This window comes from Panthera onca, chromosome B1 (assembly GCF_046562875.1).
Source record: "Panthera onca isolate mPanOnc1 chromosome B1, mPanOnc1 haplotype 2, whole genome shotgun sequence".
In the NCBI taxonomy this organism is placed as follows: domain Eukaryota; kingdom Metazoa; phylum Chordata; class Mammalia; order Carnivora; family Felidae; genus Panthera; species Panthera onca.
The window spans coordinates 6,959,249-6,985,189 of record NC_138342.1 but is presented as its reverse complement, the minus strand read 5'-3'; the positions used below and the strand labels follow the sequence as shown (position 1 = coordinate 6,985,189).

Below are 25,941 nucleotides of genomic sequence, written 5' to 3'. Positions count from 1 at the left end.
TCCAACGTCGCTGGAAGGCAGGTGGCTCACTTCTCTGCCCCAGACACAGCAGAGAAAGTGTGATGTTCCAATCCAGCCGCTGAACTAACTTCCCAGCAGTGGAAGAGTCGGGATTTGGGGTCCTGTAAGCCTCAGTTTCCAAATCTGTAAAATAAGGATGATAATGGCCTCCCGCAGCGAGTTGCTGTGGAGATCACGAGGTCACTCACATGATGGGGCCCAGGGGGGCCTAGTTCATGCGAGATGCTCAGTGAGAAGAATTCTGTCTTTCTTTGGACGTGGACCCAAAAGACCAGAAGGGCCTTTACATCTAGTCCAGGGTTGCTCAAAGCACGGAACTCAGGGTCCTTCTTGGTTGCCTGCTCGGGCATGCTTTTATTTACGTGTTCATGCCTATATTTTCATGCCTATTAGGTTGCTTGCCTATCATTGCTTCAGGCGGTGGTCCTCAGCCACAACCACACCTTCCAATTGCCCGGGGAGCCTTTAAAATGCTCCGGCCCACAGAGGGGCGTGGCTTTGAGATTTTATACAACATCCTGCGAGCACCATTAGCGTGAACAGCCAGGATGAGAACGACTGGCTTAGGGCAAAGCTGGGTAAAAACTAGAAATAACTCAAAAGTAACATAGCATCAAGGCGCCAAGCTAAGGCTGAAGGCTGGGAAACACGAATCAGCCAACGGTTTGTTTGAAGGCCACGTATTGGGATCATCTGCGGATGGAGGGGTTGGGGGCGGGCAGTGGTGCTTGTGAAGTTTCAGATGCCCTGTCCCCTGCCAGGTCCGTTAAGTCAGAATCGCGAGGTGTGGACCTGGAAGATCCGTGTTCCCGTCAGTCTGCCTGGCCCTGGTTCTCTGGAGGGCATTTGGGAGCTACTCATTTTGTGAAGGTCAAGGCCCTGCTTAGGAGGAAGGGAGGCAGGGCGTGGTCTGCCCGACAGTGGAGAGAAGGGGACGCTGACCAGCCAATGTCAGTTAGTCACACTGCCACCTGGGAAGGGTTGAGCCCACATTCACTGCAGGCAGCCAGGGGCACCGAGGCTGCGATTCTGGGTGCACTGGGGGGTTCTTTGGGGAAGGAGGGGTGGTGAGGCTTCTCTGAGTATGTCCAACCAGGTCCCTAGGACTTGAAGGAGACAGAGTGGTAGGTCCAGGAGGGTCCGTATGGCAGGAGTGTTTCCTGGGTGGTAACTTGCGGGTAAGCTTCGTGTTCAGACGGGTAGCGGGATGGTGAGTCACTCCCTGTCTAGAGCCTCCAATATTTGCTGCCCAGAAGGCACAGGTGGATCATCTGGAGAATTCCATACCTACTCATCCCGCTCTTCCTGCAGCCTGGTCGCAGTACTCGCTGGGAGACTGGAGAGACTCAAGAGGAAGGAAACCCCTGCGTGCTGAGCAACCCCCCCACCCCCGGCGAGGGTCTACATCAAAGGCCGCGGCCAAGCCACTTAGCCTCTGAGTCTCAGTGTATGCATCTCGAAAATGGGTTCTCATAGGATGGTCAGCGGGGGATGGGATGCAAGAGTGTATCTCGGCTCCGGCCCAGGATAGGCTCCTGATAATAACACGTGGTTACCTGTCATAGGACAAACCTGGAGCGTCCTGATGTCCACCTTTGCTCTGCACCGAGCTCTGGCTTGGCTGCAGAGCCCAGCTAACTCATTTCAGGGGCTCTCTCTCATGCCTTTGAAGTGACCCTTTCAGAGGCGCCTGGGTGGCTCAGTCGCTTAAACGTCCAACTTCGGCTCAGGTCACGATCCCGCGCTTCATGGGTTCGAGCCCCGCGTCGGGCTCTGTGCTGACAGCTCGGAGCCTGGAGCCCGCTTCGGATTCTGTGTCTCCCTCTCTCTGCCCCTCCCCTGCTTGCACTCTGTCGCTCTGTGTCTCAAAAATAAATAAATATTTAAAACATTAAAAAAAAAAAAAGATGTTTTGTAAACAATGACCCTTTCCGTTCAACTCCGTTCAAGATACTCTGACTTGAGAGCTCTCCAGGAAGTGGTAGCCTCTCATAGCTGGAAGGAAGCCAGCTGGGGGGGCGAGGTTGAAGCCCGTAAGAGGGACAGGGGGGTCCCCTGTTCCTTTGAGCATCCCTGCTCCGAGTCTGGTCCAGTAGAACCCCACCGGGCAGGGATGGTGGCAGCTCTTGACTTTATTCCAGCCTTCCAGCCTGGCGGGGGGACACTTGCCAAGGCTCATTCACAGGCTCTCGTTGAAAACAGCTGAGACAATGCAAATGAACTAGTAACCAGAATGAATAAAAATGCTATTAAATATAGCCACTTACTTATATACTTACAGATGGATGGATGGATGGATGGATAGATGGTTGGTTGGATGGGGGAGGATGGACTGAGTGTGACAACTTTGAGAACTGCAGACGGGAAGAGCCATGGGGAGTGTGAATGCCTCATTGTCATGGGAGAAGTAGTGGGGACAGGCCTGAGCCGAGAACCAGGACGCCCAGTGTCGCTGTGACTCATTTACAGCCCAGTTTCCTCCCTGCCCTTCAGTCTTCTCACCAGTACACCGTGCGGGTCGATCCAGCCCACAAAATTCTGGGCAGGGTTCTCTCTGATGATGAATGTGAAGGCATTCTGTAAACTGCACAACTCTCTAAAACTGTGATTTTTTCCCCCCCAGTTATCACTTAATTTGCATTATATCATTGGCTCCCCACAACAATCTGTGCAACAGGGAGGAGCCTCCCCAAGTCCAGAAGGTCCCGAAGTCACACTCCCACATCGCTATGCAAGCTTTGCTTGATGGGGTCCTTTCTAGGCAGCCCAGCCACATTCCTGTAAAGATACAGGGAAAGTGGGAAAAGCTCCCGTGGGAGACAGGAGTCCAGGCACTCGGTGAAATTCAGTCCTCTGTGCCTGCACCCTGTCTCTACCGGAAATGTCTGCTACAACCCTGTCTCCCTCTCCACTTGATGGGTCTTACTCATCACTCATTCATTACTTCTTAGCATATTAGTCCTGTTTTGTCTGTTTTATTTTAATGCCAGCGCCCTCAAATCTTCCCAGAATCAGACGGGTCATAACAACAAATACGTACGTGGAGGGAACCACCAAGGCTTGGGTGGTGTGGGCAGAATGGCATCTTGCAAAAAGACGTGTTGATGTCCTAGCCACCCCATAGCTCAGAATGTGAACCTATTTGGAAATAGGGCCAATCCAGATCTAATTGGTTAAATAAAGTCATACTGGAGTAGGGTGGGGGCCTAATCCAATATGGTGGATGTCTTTATAAGGAGAGGACGCACAGGGAGAGGGCCGAGGGAAGACGCAGAGAGACCGAGGCTGGAGTTATGGCTGCAAGCCAAGGAATGCCAAGAATGGTCAAGGACACCAGACCCTAAGAGAAAGTCACAGAACAGATTCTCCCCTAGAGCCTTCAAGACGGCATGGTTATGCCAACATCTTGATCTCAGCCTTCTAGCCTCTGAACTGTGAGGAAGTAGGTTTCTATTGTTTTAAACTCCTCCGTTTGTGGAATTTTGTTATGCGGCCTGAGGAAATGAATGCCCTCAGGAACCGAGGGCTCCGATGCCCAGCCCTGCCTCCACTGAACACACTGGCTGTGCATCCTTGGGCAAGTCCCTGGACAGCACATTTCCCGTCTGCAAAGAGAACGAGTTGTGTCGGATAGGTATTTGTCAACTCTGCCATTAATTAGAATTACTTGGGACACCTATTAAAATAATAGCTGATTTTTTTTTTAATGTGTATTTATTTTTGAGAGGGGAGCGCAGGGAGAAGGAGACACAGAATCCAAAGCAGATTCCAGGCTCCGAGCGGTCAGCACAGAGCCTGATGCGGGGCTCAAACCCACGAACCATCCGATCGTGACCTGAGCCGAAGTCAGACGCTTAACAAACTGAGCGCCCCGGGCGCCCCTAACATCACGGCTTATTAGGCAGACCCTTCCTCCGGATTTTTGGAATCAGCAGGTCTACGTTTCGAAAATCTATGTTTTTGAGAAACTCTCCAAGTGGCAGCAATGCCTGGCGTCTTGCTGTTGCTGCCCTCTGGTGTTCTAGATTTCTCAAGGGTCAAGCTTTGCCCCTTGACCCCACAGGCTCTAGGGTAAGCCTACCGTGGATGGTGCATGTGGAAACCTGTGTCCGTGTCTGCGTCTCCAGCACATTGCCGGGAAGATGGCCAGTGTGCCTGGCGGGGGGGCGGGGTGGGGGAGGGTCAGGCACCGATCGAAGGGCAAATCATCTCTCCTGCAAACGTCCTGCTCTGGGAGGTGCCATCAAGGACCCCACTTGCTTCTCTGGAACGATCCGTCATCCTCCTCACCCACTGAATGTCCTTCTGCTGGAAACTCCTCTCCTTCACGCACAGGGAGCTGTCCCTCTGGGCTGCCGGGGAGTGAGTCTCCGGTGTGTGTGTGTGTGTGTGTGTGGCTATCGTAACACACGTTGTAAGTTTTGTAACTCGTCCACATGGCTCCACCCCTCCCTGCCCTCACGTCATTGTTCACATGGGTACCTTCCAGGTGAGGCCTTCCAGAACCATCTTTTTAAAATTTGCAATGTCCCCCCCACACCCACAGCCTTCCATACCCCCTACTTTCTGTTTTTTTCCATGGCACCTATCCAAATCCAATAAACTAGACTTTACTTACATGCGTGGTCTACGATCTGACTCCTTTCCCTAGAACGTATGCTCACGAGGGCAGGAAGTTTTGTCCGTGCGTTCTCATCGCTCCATCCGCCGTGCCTGGAACAGTGCCGGGACCCCGGCACATGCTCCCATCAGTGCCTGCCGAATGAATGACAGAGCCTTCCCCACTGCTGTGTGTCTGTCTCCCTCCTCCGAGTGTGAACCCCTTACAGGAGGGGCTTTATCTGATTCGTTTCTGTACCTCCAGCAATTAACATAGGACCTGGCTCTTAGTACGTCCTCGGGAAGCCTTTGTCGAAGAAATGAACGAGGAAACGAACGAACAAACGAGCGCATGAGCAGGGTTTGCGTGGCCAAATGCAGCGAAAAAGTGTCCATTTGTGGCCTCGCCTGTGGCTGCTTCTCAGGGTGGAATGAGCCCCCGACATAGCCTCTGGCACATTCATAGCCCCAACAGGTCATGCAGGGCTGTAAAGGTTGAACTAAGTGGTCAAGTTCAGCCAGCCTGGGCACAACAGTGACGTCAGCGGGGGTGTCACTCCTGCCCCTGCCCCTTCTCCCTTCGCCAGATGGAGCACGTGACTTCCCCTGACTTTGTGCAAGAAACTGGCCTCTTGGCCCCAGCCCCGCGGAGGGAGAGCCTCTGTTTGCTCAGCTGTCCCCAGCAGCCGCTTCCCAGGGAATAGAGAGACAGAAAAGAGCACCAGCTTCAAGTTCACCGTCCATGCCCTGTGTTTCCTGGCCCAACTGCACGTGGATGTGCCATTTTGTGTTTTTTTCCCCCGGGCCCCTCGCTCTGGCCCAAGATTTTGGCAGACCCAGGAGAGCCACGGTCCGCCTTGGAAGGCTAAGGTGCTTGTGGGTCTCTTTTCCAAATCCACTGCTGCTTCTCCAGCCTTAGAGTTGTCACAAGCCAGGAAAGAACCGCCTGCCGGCAGGCTGCAGGGTGAATGGGAGAGTCTGGCCGGCGCTCCTGCTGAGCGGGCGAGGTCCTCTCTTGCTGCAGAAGCCGCTGGGGTCCATTCCCTCTCTGTGGTGCAGGGGCGTGGGCCCTGCAGACTTCTCCTGAGCAGGGAAGAGTCTTTGCTGCTTTGGACAGAGGGTGAGCCTGAATGGTCCATGCACGACCTCAGCCTGCGTGCAGCCAGGCCGGGAGAGTGGGGCCGGCAGCTGGGGCTCCAGGGTCAAGGGGATCTCAGAACCCTCATCCATCTGGCTGGGGGGGAAAGGGCCTGTAATCTTACCCTTCAAGGTAAGAGCCAGTGCAGGAGACAGATTCAGAACTCTGCTAAGCACACAATTCAAAGGAACACATGGCTTCTGTTCATTTTTTTTTCTGTTTAGGCTTCCTTGGAAGTTAGTTCATTGGCTTAATTCATTCTTTCCTTCACAGAAACAAAGCGGCCTGCTCTATTCATTGATCTGTTCATTCCTTTAAGTAGCATATTGGTTTCCTCCCATTCATCCTTCTGCTAATTAATTCATTAGTTAATGAATTCATTGGAAGTATTTATCAAGCACCGTGTTTCAGACTGCATTCTAGGTGCCAGGCACAGCAGTAAACGTGACTGGGTGGCTGCGCTAGGGTTTCAGGAGGAAACAGAACCCACCCCAGACAAGTCTAGGGACTCACAAAGGTGTGGGGAGGGGTAAAGGAACAGATGGACAATGGCCGGTCCCTCCATGACGCTGAGGCTCACTCTGGGCGCAAGGGAAGGAGGTGGTGTTGAGAAGGAGGAGGGCCGTCTCCACTTGGGGAGGGTACAAATGTTGCCAGAGCTGCTGAACTGGGGGGACTGGGCCGCAGGGGAGATGCCCGACCTCCTTGTCTTCCCACCCTTTGACTTCCTGCCCACACCTCCCTTGGGCCGATGGCTTCTTGCAAGGGAGTCAGCCGATGCTGTCCGTTAGGGCCGGCGTCCCAGGGCAAGAGCAGGACAGGGAAGGTGGGCACTGGAGCCTCGGGGGCAGGAAGGGTGGCCAGCACATGACCCGATCCCAGCTCTCTGGGCTACACGTTCTAGCCGGAGGATCCAGGTCGACGAACAGGTAAACACTCTTCGTTCGGCGACTGGAGCCCTTCAAAAGTAAACCAGCACAGGATAGATGGGAGATTATGGGGGTGATTAATCACGAGCTTGCATTTTATATCGGGTAGTCAGGGGGTCCTTTCCAACGGCCCCTGTTGGGGTGCAGACCAGAGCAAAGTGAGCTGTGAGCCCTTTGCAGATCTGGGGGGTTGGGGGTGGGGGGGGGGGGATGTTCCAGGCAGAGGAACAGCAGGTACAAAATGTCCTGAGACAAGAGTGTACTAGAGCCAAAGGGATCCAGTTGGCCAGAGTGGAGGGGCAGGGGGAAGAGAGAGGGGGGAACAGCATTAGCGCGAGTCACCAGAGTCAGAGGCTATAGCATTTGCTGAGGCCTGAGGACATAATCCTGAGCTGAGAGGGTCGGGAGCCATGGGGAGGGGCATTTTCTGAGCACAGGAGGGAGGAGATCCAACCTACATGATGAGGAGCTCTTGGCTGCTCTGTGGGGAAGTGGGGGGGCAGGGGCAGGGGCAGGGAGAGCAGGCTGGAGGGGAGGCCGAGGCAGTGGCTCCTCCCAGGGCTGGCAAGACCGCTCGGACTAGGGCTGAGAAGCAAGAACTGATGGGAGGCGGTCAGATTCTGCATCCAGGAAGAAGGGTGTGGACAGCAGGTCCTCCCGGGAAGGGTGATGCCACTGACCGGGACGGGAGGACCGTGGAGGAGCTGGTTTGGACAGGGCGGGAGGGAGGGCGGCAGGCTGGGGACCTGGCAAGTCTGAGATAATAATTATTCATGCAGGTGTGGGAGCTCAGCCAGCCCAGGGGGACCGCCCTGGCTCCAGACGCACGACTGTCTCCGAGCACTTGCCGTGCTAGAGACCGACCCGGCCACTCCACCGGCGTCATTTGGTCACTTAATTCTGAGGTTCCTCTCAGTACCCAAGTGCCCATGTCCTGTGGGCTGCCCAGGAACGTGGCACACCTGGGCTGGGGTAGAACCTGGGCGTCATCAGCAGGCAGGTGGGAGCAGAGCCGCCCAGGCAGCAAGTGCAGAGGGAATAAGCACGGGGAAGGGGAGGAGGCCCCGGAGAAGAATGTGGAAGGCGGCCAGAGACGCGGGAGAGAACCAAGCAGTGGCTCGGCGAGCAGCTCCGACGAGCGTTTCCGGGTCTCAGGAAAATCCAAGCAACCGGTGTCTGGTCCACAGCCTGTCCTTTGACATCGAAGCCACATGCTGAGTCTCCTTGGGGAACGCAAGCTCACGGAGACCTGCTCCGGGCCGCCGAAGGCTGTTGTTCTCGTTGGTCAACTCTGCTCGAGCTGAACACCAGCCTGGGAGAAACTCTGAATGAACAGCTAAGTATAAATATTTGCTTAGACTCGCTGCATTTCATAAATGATTAACTTGGATGTGTTAAAAATAGGCACAAGTTTCAGGTGCTGAGTATTATGTCCACATGTTACTGATCTCCACGGAGGGACATGGTGTCCTGGTTATGATTACGGGTAAGGAAGTTGAGCTCAGAGAGGTTAAGTGAGTAGTTTGAGGTCACACTGCTGGCTGGTGGCAAGCTGGGTCACTGTGTGGGTGCCAGAGCCCTGTTCCTTCAGCTTCAACCAGACCCGTGAGCCAGGACGAGGGTTTGTATCTTAGAACATTCCGCTCCCCCCCCCCCTTTTTTTTAAACAGGTCGATATTTCAAACTTCTTTCACAGTGGTAATTAAACCATGCCTGGGGCTGACCATGCTTCTTTTTTTTTTTTTTAATGTTTATTTCTTTATTTTTAATTTTTTAATGTTTATTGTTCATTTTTGAGAGAGAGAGAGCGAGAGCATGCAGGGGAGGGGCAGAGAGAGAGAGACAGACAGAATCCGAAGCAGGTTCCAGGCTGTGAGCTGTCAGCACAGAGCCCGACCCTGGGTTCTAATTCACGAACTGTGAGATCATGACCTGAGCTGAAGTCGGACGCTTAACTGACAGAGCCATCCGGACCCCCCTGACCATGCTTCTTCTTAAAGGCCTTGTGAGGTCTTCTTAAAGGGCTTTTAACAGTCCCACGAGGGCTCTGGTAAAACCCAAAGTGATACCAAGCCACTGTGTGATAAGCAGAGATAGCCTCTTTAAACTTTGAGCTTGCTTTCTTTCTTTCTTTCTTTCTTTCTTTCTTTCTTTCTTTTTAAAGTTCTCTACCCTAATTTCTGACTTTCATAGAAGTAAAGAGCACTCCTGTCAGTTTTCTTCCGGAAGTATTCTCAGTGACAAACGGAACCCCTTGTTTGCCTTTAGTTTTGAGTGTAGAAGTTGTATATTACTTAAAATTAGCTCTAGTCTTCGGTGAAGGCTCAACTCTCCCACTTTTTTATGTATTTAAATTCAAGTGAGTTAGGGGCACCTGGGTGGCGCAGTCGGTTAAGCGTCCGACTTCAGCCAGGTCACGATCTCGCGGTCCGTGAGTTCGAGCCCCGCGTCGGGCTCTGGGCTGATGGCTCAGGGCCTGGAGCCTGCTTCCGAATCTGTGTCTCCCTCTCTCTCTGCCCCTCCCCCGTTCATGCTCTGTCTCTCTCTGTCTCAAAAATAAATAAACGTTAAAAGAAAAAACTTCAAGTGAGTTAACAGACGGTGGAGTATTGGTCTCAGGAGTAGAACCCAGTGATTCATCATTTCCTTATGACACCCAGGGCTCATCCCGACAAGTGCCCTCCTTCATGCCCATTAGTACCCATCACCCATTTAGCCCATCCCCCCGCCCACCTCCCCTCCAGCAACCCTCCGTTTGTTCTCTGTTGTTAAGAGTCTCTTATGGTTTGCTTCCCTCTCTGTTTTTATCTTATGTTATTTTTCCTCCCCTTCCCCCGTGGTCATCTGTTTTGTTTCTTAAATTCCACATATGAGTGAAATCCTATGGTATTTGTCTCTCTCTGACTTATTTCCCTGACTCAGATTCTGAGAGCGTCTCTGGTGCTGCATTGGAGTTCACTGACTTTTCTCATCAAGAAGGGTTCATTTGGGGGATCAACTGTCCACATCGGGACCAGCCCAGTCCTGGGGGCTTCCTGGTGGACCTTCCAGATAAGGGAGCCGAGTGTGGGGAGGCCCAGATGCAACCGCTAGAAGGAGCCAAGTGGACAAGGGTGATTGCTGGTCACATACCGGCATGGACTGGGACAGAAAAGCTGTGTAACAGGTGGCCCCTGGAAGGTTGTGACTGCATCAACGGAGAGACTGTGCCTCCGGGTTCTGGAAACACACAGAGAGCGTGGGAAGCAGGCAGTGAGAGAACAGCCTGGTTAGGAGGGTCCCTGACCCACAGCTGCTGGACGCTCAATGCCATCGCCACGAGACGCAGGCTAGAGAACGCTTCAAGTCGCTCCGTGTCGGCCCCGGGGGGCCAGGCTGGCAGGAGCCCCTCTGCAGCCAGTCCAGGCTGAGCTCTCTTATGGGAGTTTTCTGGGGGCAAGAGAGAGCTCAGTGGGCATTGTGGCTTTTCTGGTCAGTTAGTCACCAAATATGCATTAAGTGCCTACTATGTGCCAAACTCTGTTCCGTGCACTGGGACAACAGCAGTGATAAGAGACAAGGTCCCTGCCCCCCCCCCCCCCGCCCCTGCCATGGGGTTGCATTCTGCAGGGGAGGAAAGACAAGAGCCCCCAAAACAAATAGACAAAAAGGGTAATTTCAGGTAGTAAGTATGTGGAAGAAAATAAAAGGTAATGGAAGAGAGAAAAAGAGGGAAGGAGGGAGAGAGAGGAGCAGGAGAAGGGAGAGAGGAAGAGGAGGAAGGGAGGGATGGACAGACAGGCAGGCAGGCAGACTCGGGGTCGGGGTGGGGTTTGATGGGGTATTGGGGTGGTGAGGGTCTGGAGTCGACCGCCAAGAAAGAATTCTTGAGATGTCTTTGGTGCAAGAATGGTGATTTTATGAGAGCACGGGGACAGGGTCCATGGGCAGAAAAGCTACACTGGGTTGTGAACAGTGGCTGGTTATATACTATGGAGTTGGGGAGGTAAAGTCAAAGGGAGGCCCCCAGAAGGACTTTCATGTGCTAAAGAGGACTCAGGAGACACCGGAGGCATTGCTGTGGTCAAGCCAAGGTTGTTTTCCCTCTAGTAAGGCATTAACATTAGGACGGTAGGGTTTCCTGGGGAAAGGATATACTCTCTTTGCCTCAAGTATTTGTCAAGGGGCTGCAGGTTATAAGGAAGTTTCATTTTACCTGCCATTTCCTTCTTGCCTCTGTTCCCCGCATCACTGTGGAGGGGAGGGTGATGTTGGGGCTCCAGGAAACCGAATCTGTAGGTTTCTGAAGATTCGGTTATTGATATGATTGCCTTTTCCTTATAATTAACTAAGATATTTGTAAACGGATGGAGACTCTGTCCTGCACGACTGTGATCTCTATCAGTTAACCTCTTGCCTTCCCCTTTCCTTTGTTCTTGGGCAGCCGGGAAAGCCTGAGGAATGTCACATACCTCCCACCTGGGGGGAGGGGGGGTTAGCTTGTGCATGGCCCTCAGTTTGCCTTACATTCCCTCATCAGGGTCGGTTCAGCCGGGGAGGTGAGGGAGAGCATCTCTAAGGAGATGTTTGAGAGAAGACCCCACAGGACAAGAGCCATAAGTGGTTTGAGGGTGGACCCCTGGGCAGAAGGAACAGCAGGTCCAAAGGCCCCGAGATGGTGGAATTTGGGTGTTTGGGAGGAAAGGAGAAGCCAGGGTGAGGGGCCTGTGGAGGCGGAGGGACAGAGCAGAGGGAAATGTTGGAGAGGCAGACATGGGCCTGGTCACCAAGGACCTCATGACCTGTTTAATCCCACAGTCGGTCGGCAGCAGGACCAGAATTGGAACCCAGGTCGGGAGGTGCTCTCGCTGCGTGACATGGGGGAACGAGGAGGGGAGTCTGACTCTGGGCGAAGGGAGCAGCAAGTCAGGACTCGATCTAGGACAGACACCGGAGGCTCGGGGCAGGGAGGGTCCCTCGGCCTGGGTGTTTGCGGACGAAGTCGCCTTGGCCACCTCTGGATGGAGGGGGTCTGGTGAGGAGGGCAGCTGTCTGGAGGCTGTGGCAAGCCGTGTCCCTGGTGTCCCTGGGGAGAGATGCGCCATCTGCCCGGGTGTAACTGAGAGCTGACGTGGCGAGAGATGTCGTGGTTCCAACAGGCACCAGGAGGGAAGTCAGAGGGAGGAGGGAGTCTTGCTCTTTGGCCTAGGAACTGGGATGGGGGCCGCAATAGGGGAGACGGAACAAAGAGGGCATTTGGACAGGGACGTCGGAAGTTCAGTTTGGGACCTGTTCGGCTTGAGAAGCTTAGCCAAGCGTCAGCACTGACGGGGAGGTGGATGCATGAGTCTGGATCTCGGGGGAGAGGTCCGAGCGAAAGGGGTAGGTCGGGACAGTCGTCATCGTACAGATGGTTTGAAGGCTGTGGATGGACAAGTCTGGATGAGTTTGCAGAGCAGTGAGGAGGCCAATGGGCTGAGTCTTGGGACGTTCTGCCATCAGCGGCCTCGCAGGCAAGGAAGAGCGGCTGAGCCGACTAAGGAAGAAACAGGCGAAGGAAAACCAGGCCAGCGTGTTGGCTGGAAGACAGGACAAGGAAGTTTGTTTGTTTCTCTCATGTTTATTTATTCTTGAGAGAGACAGAGACAGAGCACGAGTCGGGGAGGGGCAGAGAGAGAGAGGGAGACACAGAATCCGAAGCGGGCTCCAGGTTCCGAGCCGTCAGCACAGAGCCTGACGCGGGGCTCGAACTCACGAACCGTGAGATCGTGACCTGATCCAAAGTCAGAAGCTTAACCGACGGAGCCACCCAGGTGCCCCAGGACAAGGAAGTTTCTAGAAGGACCCAGAAGGAAGAGGAGTGGTCACCTTCGCCAAAGCTGCTGGGAGGTTACAGGGAATTGACTAGTGACTTTGGATGATTGATGTCCTCAATAAGAGCAAGCTGGGTGGGGTGGTGGGTCAAAAGCCTTCTGCACCAGCGAGAATGGGCAGGGCAAAGGAGAGACCGTGAATTCTCTTTGGGACACTTTAGCTGTGACAAAGAGCAAGGAAATGGGGTGGTAACAGGAGGTCACGGAGTCAAAGGAAGTCTTGTTTTCCACTGAGGTGAACTTCACTTAACCTCAAACGGAGCGTTTTAAAGTGAACAGTTAGGCGGCATTGAGCACATTCACAATGTTGTGCAACACCGCCTCTGTCTACTCCAAACCATCTTGATCTCCCCAAAAGCAAACCCCTCACCTGTAAAAGAGCGGTTCCCTAGCAACCACGGATCCGCTCTCAACCTCTGCGGATTTGCGTTTTCTGGACATCCTATTTACTTATTTATTTATTTATTTTAATGTTTATTTTTGAGAGAGAGAGAGAGAGAGAGAGAGAGAGCACAAGCAGGGGAGGGGCAGAGAGAGAGAGGGAGACACAGAATCCGAAACAGGCTTCAGGCTCCGAGCTGTCAGCACAGAGCCCGACGCGGGGCTTGAACCCACGCACCGCGAGATCGTGACCTGAGCCGAAGTCGGACGCTCCACCGACTGAGCCACCGAGGGACCCCCCGACCCCCCGGACATTCCATTTAACTGGAATCAGAAAACACGTAACTGTTTGTGTCCAGCGTTTTAACCCCAGCATAAGGGTTTCGAGGTTCTTCCGTACTGTAAACGTGTGTCAGGACTTCATTCCTTTTTATGTCTGAGTAATAACAATCCATTATATGGGAGACCCTAACTCTTTATCCATTCATTAACTAATGGGCATTTGGACTGTGTCCACACTACAAACTGCCGTAAGGAGCACTGCTGTGAGCGTTCGTGTTCAAGGTTTATTTGAACACCTGTTTCCAGTTCGCTTGGGTCTGTACCCAGGAGGAGCGTTGCTGGGGCAGAAGGTGATTCTATGTTTACTCTTGGAGAAACCGCCCGACTGTCTTCCACAGTGGCTAAACCAGTTTACATTCCCACTGGCAATGTAGGAGGGCCCCAGCTTCTCCACATCTTCCCCAACACGTCTTCCTTTCGAGCTCCTTTTTTAAATTGATGGCATGGAGACACCCTTGTGTATGGCCTGAAGCGATCTGACGGAGAAGGAGAACTTGATGATGGCGAAGGAAAACGGGATAATGGCTGAAAGAAGACCCTTGACAAGAGGGATGTGCCCACAAGACCCACCATGGCAGAGCCTCCCAAGTGGGAAGTCTTTCTGGATGCTGCACAGCCACGCATGGCCAGGAAGTGAAAAGAGAAGCGTGTCTGACAGCAAGATCCCGAGGCTCGCTCCGATGGGCTTGTTGATTTTGGTGGGGGGTGGGGTGCCTCCCCACAGAGCAGCAGTGAACGGTAACATGGTGGGGAGAGTGGTGCAGAGTGGGTTGTCTTGCTTTAAACGTCAGTCCTCATCCATAAGTCATGGTGCTTCAGGCAAGTGGGGTGACCTGTGGGATCCCGGTACGCTCGGCCACAGAATGGAGATAACAAAAGCTTAGTGGCTGCTCTCGGGACTAAATGAGGCTTTGCCTAACCAGTGCCTGGCACACAGTAGGTGCTTACTAAATGCGGGTATCATCCATTGGCTCATCCTTCCAACTCAATTGTGAATTACCCAATGGAAGTAACAGGTTTAGCCCTTCTTTGCAGCCTTCTCGGGTTCCAGCACTATGTGGGCCACATAGTAGGTGCTCCATAAAACACTTGAAAAAGAATAAATAAATAAATAAATAAATAAGAAAGAATAAAAATAGTGATCAAGAAAGAGACTTCCCAAAACAATAGCCATAGTGAATATTCACTGGGTGGTTGCTACATGGCGGGTATTTCCAAGGGCAACATCTCGTTTGGTCTATATAACATGACCTTGAGACAAGTACTCCCTTATCCCCACTTGGCAGACAGGTGATTTGTGCTGTGTGACATGGCTGGGGAGGGGCAGGCTGGGGGTGGAGGTCTGACACGAAATCCCAGGCTTAGTCATCGTATTATACTATCCACCTAGACGCTGCTAAACTAATGGTTGAATAATCCTGGTTCTGAGAATGATTTGCCACAGCTAAAAACATGTCAAGAGAGAGGTCAGGTGACTGATTGGGAAAAGGAAGGGTTGGTCACCAAATGGATAATTGTGGAAGCTTTGAAAACTCCAGGGGAGCCATTGCGTTGCCCAGGTGTGTCTGCATTTCCTTGAGCACAGCTGAAATCACCCCGGGCACAGAAATGTCGTCTTCCTGATGGGCAGGTTGGGTCGGACACTGGAGGTTGGTTGATAAAGGCACCTGGGGTAGGTGCTTCTTGGGGATCAGGTGGTTTCTTCCCGTTCTCCAGTCCACTGTTTTGTCAACATCAAGGTTGGGAAACTGGGGAAATGGGGTTAGCCATGAGAAGGCTGCCCGGGTGCTCGGAGTTGATGCCAAGGGAATCAGAAGGGCTTTTCCAAGTTCCCCGAATGGTGCTACCTCCCAGGGTCCAAGCATATGCCTGAACCAGGCACGGAGTCCCTTTTCCGTGGTGGGTAGGACTCCCAGGCGCCATCTTTCTACGATTCACCTCAGAACCGTTCCGCACTCCCCATGCCCTCAGCTCTCTCTGTGAACTGGTCAGGAGGAGGCCCTGGTGCCCTTGGCTGAGCTTGGATCTGGCCCCGAGCCGCTCAGCCATGCTCTTGCATTCCTCACTTCTTCTCCTCACACCCCTCTGCTGCTCCAGCCCTCCGTTTATCTCAGAGTCCTGAAGATAGAGTAGGGCTCACACGTGGGCATCTCTTTCGAGCTACCAGGACAGGTCGGGGGGACGTTGTGGCATTCGTAAACCGCCACCAACAGCAGTGACCACCGGTGCAGCATTTCAGAGTTGATGGCTCTCTTGTATTTCTCCCGGGGCTGATTATAGTCTGACATTGACAGAGTAGCAAGAATAAACTTTTCGTCTTGCCCATTTGGGCTTAGAACCCGATCGACGTGCACCATTCGTGTCCTGCTTTACAGCTGCCGTGTGTCATGTCACTTAACCCTCACCATGGCCTGGGCAGATCCTGCGCTGGTCATATCCTCGGATTAGCAGGAAGCCATCGGACACGCAAGAAGGTCAGCCCGATACTCAACAGTGGCTGTGCCAGAACACCTCTGCCTTTGACTCTGGTCCAGAACTTGTTGACCCCCTGGCATGTTTTTAATAAGCTGAGCTTGCCATCAATAGTTTGCTGTTAATCATTTACCTCTCGTGGGGATAGACATTAAGGAATGTTTATAGTAATAGCTGGATGCCGTGTAATCATTAGTGCTGCTTTCTTTCACAATTTCCCAGGCTTATATCTGATTATATGGGGGGAGCTGATTTATCTATGAAGCGTATTCTGTTTGTTCTTTAGACCGTAACAGGCAAGGGGGGCTCCAGAAACCAGGTGGGTTATGTTCACAGACATGGACCAGCTTTGGGGAGGATTTCAAGAATTTCTAAGACTCTCGGAGAGCAGCTGGAATAAGGGAATTGAAAAGTCAGGGATTTGAACATCAATTTAGGTGAAGATTAAGTGAGAAAATGCACATAAAGTGCTTAGCGTGGGGTTTGATGAATGCTGCTATAAAATGTAATGGATAATGAGTGATCATGGCTAAGGCAATTATTCCAATGGCTGATAACCCAGTTATCTCCTGCCTTCCTTCCTCTCTGTCTCTCTCCTTCTCTCTCCTCCTCTCTCTCTCTCAAAGCTGCTCTATCTTCCACATTCCTTTTCAGGATGTTGTTTTAGGGTTAGCTTTAGCTCCATGCCAAAGTCAGCAGAGAATTAACCCTGAAAATAAAGAATAAAGCCCTAGCCAAATGTTGCTCAATCAAAACGTGGGGGGAATAGGAAGTATGTGGCATTTCCTGTTCAGAGCTGTGAGGCAGGTGCTGGTTGGCACCACTGGGCTCGTGTGGCAGGCTGAATAGCAGCACCTGCAGGCATTTCAAGGGAGGTGACCCCCAGCTTTAGGAGAACAAGTCCACCTGGGCCGTCCGCTGACATTCTGCGGTCTACGGATGTCAACAGCGCCTTTTCTTTGCCTCTGTCTTTCCAGCCAACCCAGGCTCACGAGTGAGGATTTGACCAGAAGCTGTCTGGGCTCAGACCCACCCTCTGTGACAGGTTGGGTGGGTAAAGATACTTCCCTAAGGCTTGCTTACCTTATTTCTAACATGGTTGACCCTAGCGACAGACACATGGCGACCGCAAAGGTTTTCTTATCGGCAGCGAGGTGATTTTCTAAACATTTAACCCCAGGGACAACCTAGGTGGAGGGCAATCAGATTGCCAGGAACAGAGTCCTGGGCTCGGTTTTGGTAGACGTTAACTCTGTAGCTGCTGGGTTGTGGCAGGTGGGCACTCTGGGGGCTTGGGATGTGGCTGTTCACCAATGGCTGCGGTCGTTTGACCTTCTAAGAACTGGCATGGCCACACGAGTGGACACCAGAGTGTTAGATTCAAACAGCAGCACGTTTTGTATTATTACTGCGGACCAAAAAAGATAGGGAGCTGGCATGTTTGGAACTTCACGCGGAGTGGATATCGGTGTTATATTTATTCACGATTCCATTTAAGCCTTAGAGAATTCTTTTGAAGCAGTTTAGGGCTCTCTGCTCGCATGCCCAATGGTTCCCCCTCTCGTAACCAGTTCTAAGACACCATCTCAGAATGTTGTTCCATGAGGCCCTTACAAATGAAATGCCTCATCAGTGCTCCACAGAGGCCATTTGCTGGGAGTCCGGGGATGATGATGATGATGCCATTTAGCATTTACTATGTGCTTCATACACATTGAGTCATTTAATCTTCACAAACGCCCTATGAGATGTGTCCTGTTATTATTCGTTACTTGACATGTAGAAACAGAGGCTCAGAGAGGTTAAGTGACTTTCCCCAAGTCACACAGCCAGTAAGCTATTGAGCTGCGATTTGAACTCATGGCTCCATACTGCCTGGGGTGCAAGCTGTCTGCCTTTGGCCTTGTGCTGGGCAGGTGGGCACAGAATCTCACCTTCAAGGCTCACCTCCGCTTGACTGACTGTTCCTTCTGGGAGCTCGGAATCACTTCCTTCTGTGCATGGGAAGGAGGAAAGGCATTCTAGGATCAGGGACAGTCCAGGGAACACAAGAATGGCCTGGAAATGGAGGTCCAGTGGGCTGGACGGTCCCTGAGCATGTGCTGAGTGTGTGGCCCTTGTCAGGGGAGGGCCTCGGATGTCACACTCGAGTGTTGACTATGGAAGCCTGCCAACCAACATCCTCGTCAGACCGGCTCAGATGACATCTGGATCGCAGAGCCCGTCATCCTACAAGGACTGGATATTTTTCCAGAATTGTATTGCTTATGTCTCCTTGGCTACCCAACACCTTAAGGACTCCATCAAAACAGAAACATTTTTTTAAACTTAAAGCAACTTTTAAAACTTGCTTTTCTAGTTATAGAAATTTTTTTTTTCAGTGTCAAAAATCGGAGAAGTCTAGGAAAACACACCAGATAAAAATGGGCTAAAAGACGGCGGCCGAGGGGAAACTGCTGTCTCTCTTGCCGCCTCCAGGGAGTCTATTTTCTCTGCACATAAATATGTGATTTGTCCTCCGCTCCCCTCTGCGGCCCAGTCCCCTCCTGCTCTCCTGTCCTGTGCTGGGCCAGGCCGCTCGCCTTCCGTGTGCCCCAGGAACAGACTGTATAGTCTCCTAGAGTGCAGGCTCCATCAGGGCAGGCCAAAGTCTGTCTTGCTTTTACCTAGGCATTAGGGGCTTAATGAATACCTGCTGAATGAACAACGTGATGTACAAATATTTTGAAACCTTGAATTTCATATTAAAAAACGCACGGGCACAGTTTAAGTACATACATCCTTTAAGAGCACGCGTCTATTCCTAAGTACATCTAGTTTCAACGTTAACTGGTGGATAGACTTTAATATATCTTCCTCTGTTTGTCAAGGAAGATTATGAGCATTTTCCCATGACATTAAATATTCTTTTTTAAAATTTTTAAACCTTTAAAACAATTTTTTTAGGGGTGCCTGGGTGGCTCGGTCGGTTAAGCGTCCGACTCTCGGTTTCAGCTCAGGTCACAATCTCGCGTTTTGTGGGGTCGAGTCCCACATCAGGCTCTAAGCTGACAGCATGGAGCCTGCTTGGGTTTCTCACTCCCTCTCCCACTTGTGCTGTCTCTGTCTCTCTCTCAAAATAAGTAAATAAACTTAAAACAATTTTTTAAAGAGTTTATTTATTTTTGAGAGCAAAACAGAGCTCAAGCAGGGGAGGGGCAGAGAGAGAGGGAGACACAGAATCCAAAGCAGGCTCCAGGCTCTGAGCTGTCAGCACAGAGCCCGACGCGGGGCTCGAACCCATGAGCTGTGAGATCAAGACCTGAGCTGAAGTCAGATGCCCTACCCACACACCCCTAAATGTTCTTTTATAAAATGTTTATTTATTTTAAGGGGAGGAGGGGCAGAGAGAGGGAGAGATCGAGAATCCCAAGCAGGCTCCATGCTGTCAGTGCAGAGCTTGATGTGGGGCCTTATCCCATGAACCATGAGATCATGACCTGAGCCGAAATCAAGAATTGGACGCTTAACCGACTGAGCCACCCAGGCACGCTGACATGAAACGTTCTTTAACACAGTTTTTAATCGCTACATGAGTTTCCATATATGGATGTACCATAACTTATTTAAACTTCCCTGCTGGATTTTTTTTTTTCTCTTGTGAATACCATTTTTTTTTTAACGTTTTTATTTATTTTTGAGACAGAGAGAGACAGAGCATGAATGGGGGAGGGGCAGAGAGAGAGGGAGACACAGAATCGGAAGCAGGCTCCAGGCTCTGAGCCATCAGCCCAGAGCCCGACGCGGGGCTCGAACTCACAGACTGTGAGATCGTGACCTGAGCCGAAGTCGGACGCTTAACCGACTGAGCCACCCAGGCGCCCCGTGAATACCATTTTTTAACATGAAAAATGCTGTAGTGAAGGTCTCAGGCTGGACTCTTTGTGCACGTTCTTTTTCGCTGCTTTAGGATAACTTTTTATAGATGGAGTAGTTGGCCCAAAGGGCCTAAATATTTTTATGCCTCTAGAAACCTATTTCCAAACTCCGGGAAAGCTGCATAGTTTTCAAGGTCTGTCCTGCCAGTGATCCTGTTACAATTTTGGTGAACTGTTTCCAGTTTGACAGGGGAGATTGGCACTTGGTTTTGACTTACACTGCTTTTATTTTCACATCTTGGGAACAGAAACTTTGGTATTTCCAAGATGTGCCCTACCATGAGAATGGCTGTCTGAATGAGAATGTTCTGGGGAGGGGCCTGTATCCAATAAGCAACGTGGCAAGTGTGGAAAACACGGAGGTAGTTCAACACAACCATCTCACAGATGGAGACACCGAGTCCAGAGAGGAGCACAGAGCTGCTTAGGTCTCCGGGGAAGTCGGGCACCCCCGTCCTGGTGTCCTCACCATGCCCCCTTATCTGGGCCGCCTCCCCTAATTACCCGTCAGTGACAGCAAGCGCCTAATGACTTCTTCCTTTTTTCTCTTTCTCAGGAACAAGGAAATCCAGTCCAAAATCTGACAAATAAGCCATGACGGTCAGCGAACAGGACTCCACAGATTCCAAAGAAAGTGATTCGGTGAAAGAGAAATTGGTCAGTCCTGGTTTCCTTATCTGTCCCTGTTCTGGTGACTCTGGGGCAGTCCCTCCTGGCCCCCTCGCTGCTCCCAGGGAGATGCAGGTTGAGGTCAGGTCAGGCAGAGAAGAGACAGCAGGGGATAAAAGCAAAGGTATATGGCAAGTTGCCTTGTGAACCACAAAGCATGTGTCGTGAGGCACAGGCCACTGATGGCATTGTACTTCGGCTGATGATAACATATCATCTGCTGGTGGCCTTCAGGACTTGTTGTGGGGGGTAGGGGTGAGTCTTTGCTCCAAAAGTCATTTTGCAGCAGGGGGACACCGATGTGTGAAAGCAATGATGTTGATGTCCTTAGGACACACTGAAACTCCCCCCTTATCCCGCCACGAGGCTCAGTCCTCTGCCCCTCCTCCAGGATGTCCTGGGCATCTAGAGACACTCTCACTGCTCAGGAGTCCTTGGATAGTGATTTATTTACTTATTTAAATTTTTTTTATTTTGAGAGAGAGCATGAGCACACAAGGAGGAGAGGGGCAGAGAGAGAGAGAGAGAGAGAGAGAGAATCCCAAGCAGGTTCCATGCTGTCAGGGCAGAGCCTGACGGGGGGGCTCAAATCCATAGACTGTGAGATCACAACCTGAGCCAAAATCAAAAGTCAGACACTTAACCTACCGAGCCACCCAGACACCCCAATATATGTCCATATTTTCAATAAACCTTATTTAGCAGGAAAAGATCCACACAGGTATATTTACCAAACTGCCAGGGAAGTGTGGAATTGGCAGACTGAGAGTGATTGTCCCCACCCATAGGGGTGAAATGGAGGTTCGAGGAGGCCCAGCCACCTCCTCAGGTCATCCGGGGACATGGCGGAGTCACATTAAATAAACAGCAATTCCCTCCACGCAGACACTATATTTTTCTCGGTGCTCATATTAGGTTGAGTCAAGGCTCTGCTGTCTAGACATTTGGTGTAATGAACAAAGGGCTGTAGTCATCTCAATCCTTCTGCTTAAATGATATTCAATAGAAAACACCCCCTTTTTTCCTTTCCTGCCCTGTCCTGGAAGAAAATGTTCATCTTGTCCAAGCTGACTTTCTAGCTTCAGGATACCATCCGGAGGACAGTTTGAGTTCAGTGCCAGAAGTATCTACCGGGTCCCAGCCCTGAGCCAGGTGGGAAGAAAACTGGGAATGCTAAGAGGCTCAGGACACTGGATTAGCCTGCTCAGGCCGTCGTGACAAAGTACCACAGGCTGGTGGCCTAAGCAACAGAGATACACGTTTTCACATCTGGAGGCTGGAAGTCCAAGATCAAGGACATCAGAAGGGTTCATGCCTTCTGGGGCCTCTCTCCTTGGTTTGAAGATGGCTGTCTTCCCCCCCATGTCCTCACATGGACTTTCCTCTATGTGTGTCTCTGTCCTAAGCCCTTCTTGTAAAAACACTGGTCGTATCCGATTAGGGTCTACCTTAGTGACCTGACTTCACCTCACTCTCCTCTTCAAAGAACCTGTCCCCAAATACGGTCCATTCTGAGGTTGTGGGGGGTTGACTCTTCACCATATGAATTTGGGGGGGGGGGGGCACAGGTCACTCAATACCAGACACACACACAATGCCTGCCCTTGGTGAGCTCCTGTCCAGAGGGAAAGGCACACATGAGAATAGACACTTTTAAGTACGGGTGGTCATAGACAGTAAATCTGTGAGCAGCTTATGGAACACAGAGGGGCAGAGAGAGCCCAGGGAAGATTCTGGGAGGAGGTGGTCAGGGGGCTGAGTACTGAAGGATGAGCAAATTAAGGGTCCTCAGAGGAGAAGCCTGAGCAAGGGCCAGGAGAACCGGCACGAGGAGATACTCCACAAATATTGGTGAATGGGTGTGTGCATGCCGGAACAGGTGTCAGAAGAGGGTGATGGTGCCCCAGCCTCAGAACACCTGGGAACACGTGTCTAATGACCACATCCTTAATTGAGTTCATCTTCTCAGGCTCTGCCGGGAAGCATGGGGCCACAGGCTGTGCAAATGCGGGGATGGCACCAGCTCTCCCCAACTCCACTGGTGATATCGTGGGTGTGAACACACCTGGCCAAGTGTAGACATGTTCCATGAGGGGCGGGAGGAGGGTGCTCTGGTAATCAGGAGCCCCGGTTAACTGCCTTCTGGTCCAGGAATCTACCACACATCATGTTCACCACCAAGAGACCAAACTTGAGCACTAGAACAGTCCTTAGCAATTGTCCAATGACATCAAAATGCCCCCAGACCTCCCCTTCTACCGCTGAGGACAGTGATTCCCTAGAGGGGGGCAAATCTTTGTCCACAGAGTTTGCGTGATGGCACTGACTTAGAAATGGATGAGAACATTTGGTCCAGATAGAGCACATTATCCGGGGACAAGGTGATCTAAAAAATAATGAGTGTTCGTTGTATCGTATGCTTGCTGTATGCTGGGTGTTGTAGATGCCACGATTCTAGGTGTTTTTCCAGTATAAATTCACGGAATCTTCCACAGGTCTATGAGGTGGTGGCACTGTTATCATGCCCATGCTACACACGAGGACATGATGCCACAGAGAGGCCAAGTGATTCGTGCAAGAGCTCACAGCCTAGGTGGCTGAGCGGAGGCTCAAACCCAGGCAGTTTTGAACCGCTAAGCTGGGGCAAAGGGAGGGGGCAGCTCCTATCAGCTTCACCAAGCGTTTCCAGAAATCAGAGCCGTTCACTGGGTCACCCTGAAAAGCCCCGGGGGGCTGGGATCACTTACCTGCCTGAAGGAAGGGGGGTGCAGTTGACTTGAAGGCCAAGCTCTCGGCATAGCTGGAGCCCGGACTCTGCTGTGTGACTTTGACCAAGTCGCTGCTCACCTCTGGGCTGGTTTGCGGGCTGGCCGGGGAGGGAATTAATGGACAGCTACCTCCACCAATAAGAGGAGCTCTTCAGGCCAAGCACCGCCTCCAGACTGTGGGACAGCAAGGACAGTGAAGTCTGCACAAGCCTTGCTGTGTGGCTGGACAGATGTGCGTCCGGTCTTCGGTTCTGGGACAGGTGCAGGGCTGGGGCCGGGGCGGCCGCCGGCAGTTGGTCTCTTTCCACCCCTGGGATCTGCATCCCCTCTGGTTTCTACCCTCAGAGCTCAATTTCAGCAGGTTTTGGGGCAGCAGAGTTGAGGCAGGAGAGGCGTGCAGGGACAGCTTTGAGGGGGGCCTCAAGTCCACACCCGGGGTACGTGCTGGCCGGTGGACAATGCTTGCTGACTTTGGAAGCCTTCATAGCGCAGGGGCGTCCCCGACACCAGCGACCACCCCCGTTTCCTCCTACTTTGTGTACATTTGTGTTGACCTCCTGGAGCCTGGGGCCTACTGAGTTTTCAGCCCCAATGAGGAAGCACAGAACAATTTCCAAGGGGGGGTGGGGGTGGGGAGAGAGCACCTGATTCGGATTGAGTTTTAGCAAGATCAGATGAGACCGCCTGTTACAGATGAAGCCAGGCAGGAAGGGCCTGAGCTAAAGAGGGGGTAGGGGAGGAAGAATGAGGGTGAGTATAACGTCCCCATCCAGACAGCACAGCGAGGGTCCTCACGGCACAGGGAGGCAGCTGTCCCTTCGCTGCCCCTTCCCGTCCTTCAGGGCCCAGCCATCCTCAATTACCTTCCTCCCCCACCTACTCCAGGGTATCTGTGTCTGCAGGCCTTGGCTCGATGCCCTCCCACCCCACACCCTCTGCCTGCATGCTTCCCAGGGCTACTCAGAAATCACCTCTTCTGGAAAGTCTTCCGTGATCCAGCCCCAATTTCAATGCCTGTGTTCCCCTACACCTAGTTTGTTTGCTTCCCGTCTCTTTTTGCGGACTTGAGGCCTCCCTGGCCTCCTAGGGGTTCTGAATTCCCCAGTCAGGCCCTTGCCCACCGGCCTGTGCCCCTGCTCTCTGCCTCTGGGGGCAAATGGCCGAGGCAAGCTGTCCTAAACCTGTCACGATTAAAGGTACACTTCTCCGACATCCAGGGCAAGTTGGCCACGTGGTGAACAAATTCTCATGACGTCTGGTGTGCATGAGAGGTCTTGCCTCCTTAATGATTTCCCTGAGCTGAGCCAACCTGGGGCGGGCACGTGGGAGGTATTCCCCGGGCCAATGCTGAATGAGAAGCATAGAGGAATGACCGACTGGCAGGTTCTTTTTCTTCCAAACCCAGAGCCTCCCCATTTGTGCCCGAGCTAAGGGCGGCCATGCCTATGTCCAGCACGCTGGCCGGGGCTGTGTGTTTTCTACCTGAGCCTCAGAGGAACTGCAGGGCAGTCCAGGCGGGATCGGTCTTCCGTGTTGCCCTCGTAAACGCAGCAGCTCAGAGAAGCCAAGTGACCAGGTTAAGGGCACGCAGTTAGAGAGGCAGGGTGGGGACCCCAGCCGGTCGGTGCCGGTCCCTGCCGTCGGTGACCTGTGTTCTGTGCCGATCCTCGGAGAGGCACCCGGCCTTATGGCCAGCGCTCCCCTCCCGGCTCGCTGGCCTCGTTGGCCAGGAAAATGAAAGGTGCTGATGCCAAAGGAAAAATCCATACCCCGGGTGGTGGTTCCCGAGAAGGCCAGTTTCCCTCCAGGATCCCTCGGTGCTGCTATGACAGCAGGGGGGAAAGCGCACGGTGCCCGTTTCCTGTTCAGACAAGACAGAGCGGCCGCGTTTCCTGCCAGGCCCCCGCCCCCTCGTGGACTCTGCCTCCTGCACCGAGATGCCCCGGGATGGCCTGCGGGAGCATGGACTCCCGGGCCTGGGTTCCCCTGACGTGCAGCCCCGGCCATCCGGGGGCTGCCGAGTGTGGCCGCGCCCTGAGAGGGACGCCGGGCGGGAGGACCAGAAAGGTAAACGCAGAAAGCGGCCTCAGGACCTGCCAGGGGGTGGGAAGGCCCAGCGTGGGCGGCTGCGGCTGCCTCCGCCGCCTGGGGCCCTGGGTCACAGAAGCCTGCCGTGAGAGCCGGCACCCCGGTCCCCGTGACCTTGGCCGTGGAGTTCCAGCTCTGGCAACATGGCCGTGCTCGTGAACAGCCTGGCAGGTGCTGGGTGGTTTCCCCTTTTCCTTCCCCGCCCCCACAGCAGGTACCTCTGTCCCCCGGGGCCGGTGGTGAGAGGGGGTGGGCACGGGCTGGCCAAGCAGCGGCAGGGGCTCCAGGGAGAGACTCCCACCTGCCTTTCTCTAGCTTCTGATGGGTACAGACAAGGGGACAGCGATCGGGGCCAGGGCAAGGGGGTCCAGGAAGAGGAGGTGTCCAGGGCGGGCCAGGGAGTCAGGCAGCGCGTGACATCTGAGCTGAGACCCAGAAGATAAGTGCAAAGATAAAAGACCGTGGAGGATGGGTACTTCGTCCAAAATGCAGTTCTTGTTCTAGCAATGGATCTCTTTCAGTTCAGGCTCTTCTTCCTGTAGAAACCCATTCTGGCCCCACACCTGGCAATGTCCGCCCCTGTGGCTTATAAACCCTTTTTCTCCCCTCCGTCCTCTCACTGGCATTTACTGAATACCCTCTCTGCCTCAGGCTCGGTGCCTGGAAGCAAGACCCCCTCCCCTCAAAAAGTAAGGGGCCCCGACTCTGCTGCTAATGCTCACAGGCACCTGCCACAGGACAGGAGAGGCCTTGTCTGCCTTAATT

The 25,941-nt window shown here is 52.7% G+C and overlaps 1 protein-coding gene across 4 annotated transcripts in view; it reads left to right on the top strand.

The window, feature by feature from the left end:
• The window catches only part of SLC2A9 (solute carrier family 2 member 9), a 254,275-nt gene that overhangs the window by 14,338 nt on the left and 213,996 nt on the right, over window positions 1-25,941 (top strand). Inside the window, exons 2-3 of one of the 4 annotated variants that reach the window (XM_060655440.3) lie at window positions 7,467-8,022; window positions 20,208-20,308. In XM_060655440.3, coding sequence (XP_060511423.2) covers window positions 20,246-20,308 — 63 coding nt within the window. In that variant the 5' untranslated portion in view covers window positions 7,467-8,022; window positions 20,208-20,245. Of the gene's footprint in view, window positions 1-7,466; window positions 8,023-15,921; window positions 16,054-20,207; window positions 20,309-25,003; window positions 25,156-25,941 lie in introns of those variants that run through there. The other 3 variants (XM_060655439.3, XM_060655438.3, XM_060655436.3) reach the window with 3 other exon arrangements.